This window comes from Lolium rigidum, chromosome 7 (genome assembly GCF_022539505.1).
Source record: "Lolium rigidum isolate FL_2022 chromosome 7, APGP_CSIRO_Lrig_0.1, whole genome shotgun sequence".
Taxonomy (NCBI): domain Eukaryota; kingdom Viridiplantae; phylum Streptophyta; class Magnoliopsida; order Poales; family Poaceae; genus Lolium; species Lolium rigidum.
Genome location: NC_061514.1, coordinates 333,490,129 through 333,498,425, shown reverse-complemented (window position 1 = coordinate 333,498,425; position 8,297 = coordinate 333,490,129). Strand labels below are relative to the sequence as shown.

Genomic DNA, 8,297 nt, shown 5'->3' with positions numbered 1-8,297 from the left:
TCTTGACTTAGCTAAGGGTTTAAACGCGAGAAAATATGGCGTATTTCATAGCCATCACCCGACCTCGTTGCAGATCCGGCATACTGGGCGTGGAGCATTACTGCCCCTGGAGTTGCTGCCGCCCGTGTTGCCATTGCCGCGGCCATGTCCTTGGCCACGACCACCTCCTCCATTGCGGCCTTGGCCGCACCCACGGCCACCTCCATTGACGCGGCCACCAGATTGGTTGCCGCCACCAGTGTGGCGAGTGGAGTTAGCGGAGGAGTTTCCACCGAGCCCATAGTCTGAATCATGCTGATCATGGCGACGTTCGTAGGCAAGGAGGTGGGCGTATACCTTATCCAGCGTGAGGTCGTTGTTCTTGACGGTGAGGGTGGTGACGAAGCTGTCGAAATATGGCCCGAGGCGGGCAAGGATGTACGCGATGATGTCGTCCTCGCGCAGGGGCTGACCGATCGCGGCGAGTGTGTCCGACAGCGTCTTCATCTGCCTGAAGTAGTCTGCAGCCGAGGTCCCTTTCTTCTTGGCAGTAGTTAGCTGCGCACGTATTTGGATAGCACGTGCACGAGTCCTGGAGGCAAACATCCTCTCCAGGGTGAGCCAGGCATCGCGGGCCATGCGCGCCCCATGATTTGGGTGAGCACCTCCCCTCGGTGACGGTGGCGAGAAAGCCACTCAGCGCGGTCTGTTCACGCACATACCAGGTGGCATATTCCGGGTTGACGGTGGTGACCGTCTGCCGGTTGGCGCCCTCGTCGGTGGTGGTGGTGATGTCGGCGTCGGGGGCGATGATGTTGCCGTCCATGTAGCCTAGTAGGGAGTTGCTGCGGAGGTGGGTGAGCATCTGCGCCTTTCACAACATGAAGTTGTTGTGGTTGAGGCGGAGATGATCGCCATGGGCTTGGAAGGAGCAGCAGTGTGAGGAACGAGCGACATAGGTTAGTTGCCCTCTGATGCCACGTAAAAGTAAAAGGGAGAGAGAAAGAGTTTAGGCTGCGATGATCAATTGATCACCGGTTCATCTCATATATATAGCATGTCGTATGTACAGGATAGATACATCTTGAGGTTGTTAGTAATCTATACGCGGTTTGACAACCGACCGTAGCTATCTAATCTCATCTGTCCAGCTCATACACACATACGTACAATGGTTAGGACACTACCTAACTTAACAAATGTACTAAGTGCAGCAAACGCACCCTAAGCTACTATATGTGCAGTTTTTTTTTTTGAGAGCAACCACATATTTCATTAATCGAAAATCAAGTTACATGAAGCAACACATGTGGAAACTAAAAGACAAACCGGGATAAAATGATTATCCTGAATTTGCAGATAAAATCCTAAAAGATCGAGAAATACAAAACGATCCCTAGGGTTTCCTGCAACCACCGTAGCCAGCGGCCGCCGTCCAATTCCAACGCCGCCGAGACGAACGCAAGAAGAGACGCCGAGCCTCCACCATTGCAAGATCCAAAAGAGCACCATCGCCAACGAGGCTTTGTGAGTCGATGAACAGGCCTGCTGTAAGCAGCGAGGCACATGTCGCTGTGGCACGTCGACCGGGGGACGTCCCCGTGCTATCTTGGTTGGCACGAGCATCGCGTGTTTGTTTTTTGTGTAATCGTGCAGCCACCATCTAAACTTTTCAGAACTTAATTATAATGTAATCACTCTGGGTGGAGTGGCTGACGGACTGATCAGAATGTGCATATAAAGGAGGCAGAGGAATTGAAGCGCAGTTCATGCCAAGAAAAACTCATTTGGGAGACATGGTCTGCGATGATGACAGCATGCCATTGCAACGGAAGAAGGTGTGCGTGATCGGAGCCGGCATGGCCGGGCTGGCGGCAGCGCGGGAGCTGCGGCGGGAGGGCCACGACGTGACGGTGCTGGAGCAGAGCGGCGACGTGGGCGGGCAGTGGCTGTACGACCCGAGGCTCGACCTCGCCGACCCGCTTGGCACCGACGAGCCCGTGAAGGTGCACAGCAGCATCTACGCGTCCCTCCGGCTCATCAGCGCCAGGGAGAACATGGGCTTCACCGACTTCCACTTCGCGCCCAAGGACGGCGACGGCCGCGACCAACGTCGTTTCCCGGGCCACCGCGAGGTGTACCTCTACCTCAAGGACTTCTGCGACGCCTTCGGGCTCATGGAGTTCGTCAGACTCAACACTCGCGTCCTGCGTGTCGCCATGCAGCAGCAGCCCACGTCGAGGTGTCGGCAATGGGCGGTGAGATCCGTGGACCTGGCGGAGGTGGAAACCGAGGAGGTGTTCGACGCCGTGGTGGTGGCGAACGGCCACTACTCGCAGCCGAGAGTGCCGAGCATCCAAGGCATGGAGGCGTGGAGCGGGAGGCAGATGCACAGCCACTCGTACAGGACGCCGGAGCCGTTCCGGGGCGAGGTGGTGGTGGTGGTCGGGTCAGGGGAGAGCGGCAAGGACATCGCCATGGAGGTCCGCAAGGTGGCCAAGGAGGTGCACCTCGTCGCCCAGTCCATGAAGGAGGTGACCCTGGGGCTCGCCAAGGTGCTCGCCAAGCACGGCGCCAGCCTGCGCGTACAGCTGCACCTGGAGCGCCTGTGCGAGGACGGGCGGGCGGTGTTCGGCGACGGCTCCAGCGTCGTCGCCGACACCGTCATCTACTGCACGGGGTACGACTACTCGTTCCCGTTCCTGGACACGGCGGGGGAGGTCACCGTCGACGACAACCGCGTGGGGCCGCTGTTCGAGCACGTGTTCCCGCCGTCCCTGGCGCCGTCGCTCTCCTTCATCGGCATACCCATCAAGGTGTTCGCGCCCTGGTTCTTCGAGGCGCAGGCCAAGTGGGTGGCGCAGGTGCTGTCCGGCAGGAGGACGCTGCCGCCGGAGGAGGAGATGCTGCGGTCCGTGGAGGAGTGGTACCGCTCCAGGGAGATCGCCGGCGTGCCCAAGAAGTACACCCACGACGTCAGCTTGTTTGATATAACGGTACTCCTACCTGAAAACCGTACTACTGAATCGATTAATCGATGATGAACTCACACGAGCACGAGCACGAGCACCCATTGTTCATTCTTCTGTATTTCGGAGATTAACCTAGCGCTTCGCGTTCTGTTTGTTTCATTCCCTGATTTTGCAGTACATGGATGAATTTGGGGACAGATACTGCGACTTCCCTCGCGTGGAGGGATGGAATATCGAGCTCCTGGTGGCGTCCTATATCAACATGGTTGAAAACCTCGAGACCTTCCGCGACGACTACCAAGACACCGACTCCATCCGCAAGGGTGTGGAGGCGTGGCAATTGGCTGCACAACAGATCGATGCCAACCAAGCTGCTTCTGTTGGTGCACAAATACAGTCACTTGGACTTCCTGAACAAGCACAGTGATAACCAAATTCATCCACTCCACGTACATACTGAAATGTGTATCTTCATGCCTCCGCGGACTTGCTTATCAATGAGTCGGTTTCACAAACAACTTATGAGTGGCACTTGTGTGACTCCACAATATCAAGGAAGATGATCTCTTCTATATTATTATTATCTAAAGAATGTAGTCACTAGCTGTCCAAATACATGAGCCGGTGACGAGATTATCCCGTGACACACAATTTCTCAACTAACTTTAATGGAAACTTGTCAAGTAGAGACAACAAAAATAACTGGAAAGAAATTACCATCTCTTAGCAGAAGATTAGGTCTCGCGGAGATTGAATTCTTTCCTATCAAGATTTTTTTTGGAAAGAAGAATATCAACTAGTTAAATGGAGTGTGGTTTGTTGACCTAAAGACCAGGGAGATCTAGGGATTCATGACCTTAATATAGCTTTTCTCGGTAAATGACTTATCAAACTCCTTACCGAAGATGAAGCGTGGCAGGATCTTCTAAATATAAAATACATAGGCTCACGTACATTGTCCCAAAGTTCATTGAAAACCAGGGGACCCATATTTTGGGGCTGGTCTAATGGCTATGAAAAAATATTTCTTCCCACATGATTCATTCTCAATTAAAGATGGCTTGGAAATAATAAGGTTTTGGTACGAAATTACATTGGAGAACTTGCGGATGCTTCCACCCCATATCTTGCCTTTGGTTCGTTACCTGGAGCCGTCCATTAGATATATCCCTGAGTGCAGTTATGGGTTGTAGCTATATACTTTAGAGGGCACATATTCAATGTGCCCTAATAAATATATAGATATGAGGGTATATATATTCAATTTACTTTCTTTCTCGGTTTGAATACTTCGCTCGTGCGGACCTTTGTTAATCAAGAAAAATGGCCCTTTTCACATGAATCGTGTTCCGGGCGAACATGCACGTACTGGTTAGGACTTGATTGACCGGGAAAATATGTGTTTCAATTGGATCAAGAAGAATGGAACCATTTCCCTCACAAAAGGAAAAGAAGAATGGAACGCTTATTGTTTGGCTAGCTCTTTTCATTCCCGTGTTGTTTACCTCCCCGAGAGTGGCACAATAACCGGAATCTTTCTCAGTTTGGATCCTTCGCCCGTAACCCGGTAGCCGGAATCTACCAGTTGGCATATGCAGCCCGAAAAGATCTAGTCGGACCACGTCAACACCCAGCCTGGCACGTCTCTCCCTCCATCTCTACTACTTATAAAGGCCCGAAGTGTTGTAGGAAAATTAAATCTAGACCGTCCATCTACCTACATCACTCGGTCCATGATCGTTTGTTCTCCCCTCCCAAAATTTTGCCCGCAGCAGAACAATTCCGCTTATTATTTACCCCGGGCCACACGCAAATTCCTTGTTTAGATCCGAAAATTACAATGCAAACCGCCCCACATATGCACGACAATTCCGACTTCAGGGCTGGACGCCGCCCTTCTCGCGAAGTTGTTGTAGCCGCCGCAGATCGAGTTCCCCCGACATGGACGCCGACGCCTACCGCTCCTCGCTCTGCTTTCTATGTACAACATAGTCGGAGGGATATTCACGATATGTGGAGCCCGTCGCCACTCGCTGATACATGGCGCCACCAAGGACGACCGTCTTAGCTCTGTCCGGAGTTGAGTCCCGCGTCGTGGCCGCCCTGGGATCGAAACCATAGTCGAGGATGGGGCCGGAGCAGGAGCCGGCGCAGCCCACCCGACGTGCTCTCTTTCTATCCTCCTGTCGCACTGCAGACCATCTTCACCCATCAGCTGTGCTCCAGCCGGCCGGCCACAACCGCAGGCCACAGAACTGCGATCCTACAGGATGATTGACAACTCCATGAACACATTTGGTAAGGAAATAGTCTATAACTGTGGAGCATCATTTCTTACCTACTGAGTCATTGTTGTTGTGTTGGTTCAGCGATCCCACAGGTTCATCGATCTATTCTAGCCTCGGTATAGATTAAATTGTTTATACATGTCGACTCCTTGAGAAAATCACAAGGTGGTTTAGATTTCCTTCTTGGAATTATCCAACCGAAAGACCAGAGTGGTTTTCTTTGGGATGCATGAGCACGTCCTCCTCTTCTCAGATGCTTGTCGTGATTTATGCAGTAGGTATTAGCGCCTCCATCTCCCTCCATGTGTACTTCAGTTGTGCTAATTTGGATTATGCATCCTTACTCCAGGTTCACAAGAAATTCATATTTACTTAATTCTTTAGAAGGAAAGTTGGACGAATGCTACACTAAGATACATATTATGCTAATTCAGTTTACGTTGTCTACTAACTTGCAGGGGTTCAATTGGATGCCCATGGGATTTCCAAGTTTAGTAGTTTTTGTTGTGTTTTTGGCTAAATAATTATTGGTTATTTTTTCTTTTGTAGGTTTAACATGATTTCTTATTTGAACTTGATAATTTATATATACTTCTTTTGATTTATATTACTTGACGCTAATATAGATGTATCTAGACACATTTTAGCTGTAGATACATCAATTTTAGCATCAAGTAATATGGAATAGCTTATGTTTTATAAACTTGTCATTGGCATGCTAATTTTTCTGCAGTTAGCTATATTTATTAAGCATTTACGCTATCCCAAGTTGCTCACCATCATATTTTGTGAGCAATCAGATTGGATAGTGTGAATTATGTGCCTATACTTTATTTCTACTCAGCTCTCCTGATAAGAACAACTTTTATTTTGCTTGTTGAGGTGATATCACATAACATGTTTTCTATGTCGGCATACATTGCCTTATAACATATATAAACTGAGCCAGATTGAGACACATCCCCTAGCCATATTGTTAACAGTTCATTATTCTTCCTGATTTGTTTGTGAGCATTATTGTCGTGGATAAAATTTATGTACTAATAGTCTGATTTTGATCTATTGCTCGTGGTCTGTTATTTTCCATTCAATAATGGCTAAAAGCACTATATGTTGTTTAGCAGTATTGCAAGTTCGCTAAAAGAAGTGGACATTGGTCAGAAGAGATCAGGTTAATATCAAGGTAGAACTGTTGGAGCTCCACATTTCCTATTTACCATCGTGCCAGACATCTTGATATTCTCCACAAGATTATGGTCTATAGAATAACTAAAATGATATACTCTACTAATCCTCGCGTATAAATCAACAAATTGGCATGAAATACGAAAATGAGTTTATATATTTGTCTACAGCTATTCTTCTATTTCAAAATGGCGTTTCCTCGATTTTTGTCTTATATATTTTGATTGCAGGTTTTCTGAAATTTCAGTTTTTAAACCATGTGATAAAATCTATGCTAATAATGGTCGCCAGAATTTTTTTAAACATTTTTAGCTAAATGTCAGAAATATTGCTGTTAGATCTCTCAATCAGCGGTAGCGTTGTAGCAATGTAACCGGAACTATCACAAGTGCTCAGTCTAATATTAGTTTGGCTAGAAACAGACATGAGGATGCTATTTTTATAGTCTATGGATTCGGTGTACTCGGAGCTTGTTATTTTCATAGTCAATGCATTCAGTGTGCTCAGAGCTGACGGTCGTAACACATGCTTAGAGCTGCCTTTTAATGGAGTGAAATTAGCAGCGAATAGCTTGGAAGTGCATGATATATGCACTTTTCTAGCATTTCTATATGAAAATATTGTGTATCTGGACTTCAGAATCAAGGATATGTAGACTATAAATTTTTTTTGGTATTGGGGAAGATCTATGATGTTTCATGATAGCCTACTATTTTACCATTGCTAATTTGTATGGCTAAATTCATATTAGTCGAGACGTGCATTGCACGTGCAAGCTTACTAGTTCCCTCAAAGAAAAAAACTCTACCTCCCTCCTGTCTCGTTCGATCCCCACCCATACAAGACCTGTCACTCCCGCGATGAGTGTCGCTACCTGGTGCCATCCCGGTCAACTCTGGCCGTGTTTGCCACAGCCGCTTCCGGGGTTGATCCGGCTTGATCTCTGATAAGCATCATTTATATAGCATTTCCTAGCACTGATTTTTTGCATTTGAGCTTTGTTTTGGGCATCATTCTAAGTACAAAGTCACTTTAAGCTACTGAAAATTATCAAAACTAATAAGTTACCATTTGTTTAATATTTTTGCAGAAAATGGCGAAAAAGGCCCAAGAATCCTTCAAATCCACAGAACCGTTCCACTGATTTTGGGGGCCCTAGGACGAGACAACACCAAGGGACCCTTGTTCACAATGATAGGTCTTTCCTAGAGTCAAGGGAGGCCAATGCCCCCCCTACTCAAGAAAATTTCTTAACCTTATCTCTAATGTTGATGCTAAAATTGTAAAGATTAATCAAAGTTTAAGGATGACTATTGTTCTTGGACCACTCAACAATATGTGTCAAGATTCGCGAGTACAAAATATTTAAAGGAATATTAGTATTCCGCAAGAGAAATATTACTATAATGTAATGGAAAAGTAAATAATCCGTACAAATAGATCCATATTATCTAGAATCTCGATGAAGACATTCAAAACTACTTGTTTCTATTGATCAAGCAAATTATATACTATGATCTTTATTTATAGGAGAACAAAATTATGGGAGTAAGTGATTCATATGCAAAAACAATTAGTAGATATATTTGGCCTTGAATTAATAAGAGGATGGAATATACTATCCCTATCAAACATGTATGATGGGGACAAGTAGAACCGTCAGAAATCGAAGGAGAGTTGCTTGCGGAATGGCATAATTATGTGGTTATGTCGTTATTCTCCACTAATGAATACGAAAGGCAAGTGTCGGTGCTATTATGCACATTTGGAAAGGCTAGGAAGAAATCATGGCATCTTGAAAAAGTATTTAGAAATATTAGAGTATTTTCTTACAGCTCGAGCCATCTATATTTTCTAGAATTATTCTATATTT

At 46.7% G+C, this 8,297-nt stretch overlaps 1 protein-coding gene across 1 annotated transcript; it reads left to right on the top strand.

Annotated features, from left to right (window-relative positions):
- Window positions 1-1,775: 1,775 nt before the first annotated feature.
- Window positions 1,776-3,378, top strand: LOC124673461 (flavin-containing monooxygenase FMO GS-OX-like 9). The gene is made up of 2 exons (XM_047209538.1): window positions 1,776-2,975; window positions 3,127-3,378. The coding sequence occupies exons 1-2, from the start codon at window positions 1,776-1,778 to the stop codon at window positions 3,376-3,378; spliced, it is 1,452 nt and encodes a 483-aa protein (XP_047065494.1).
- The last annotated feature ends 4,919 nt before the right edge of the window (window positions 3,379-8,297 follow it).

Bases quoted from the DNA above. Each gene is read 5' to 3' on its own strand.
- LOC124673461 (XM_047209538.1), top strand. From the start codon at position 1,776: ATGGTCTGCGATGATGACAGCATGCCATTGCAACGGAAGAAGGTGTGC. The intron at 2,976-3,126 runs GTACTCCTACCT...CTGATTTTGCAG, and splicing joins TCAGCTTGTTTGATATAACG to TACATGGATGAATTTGGGGA.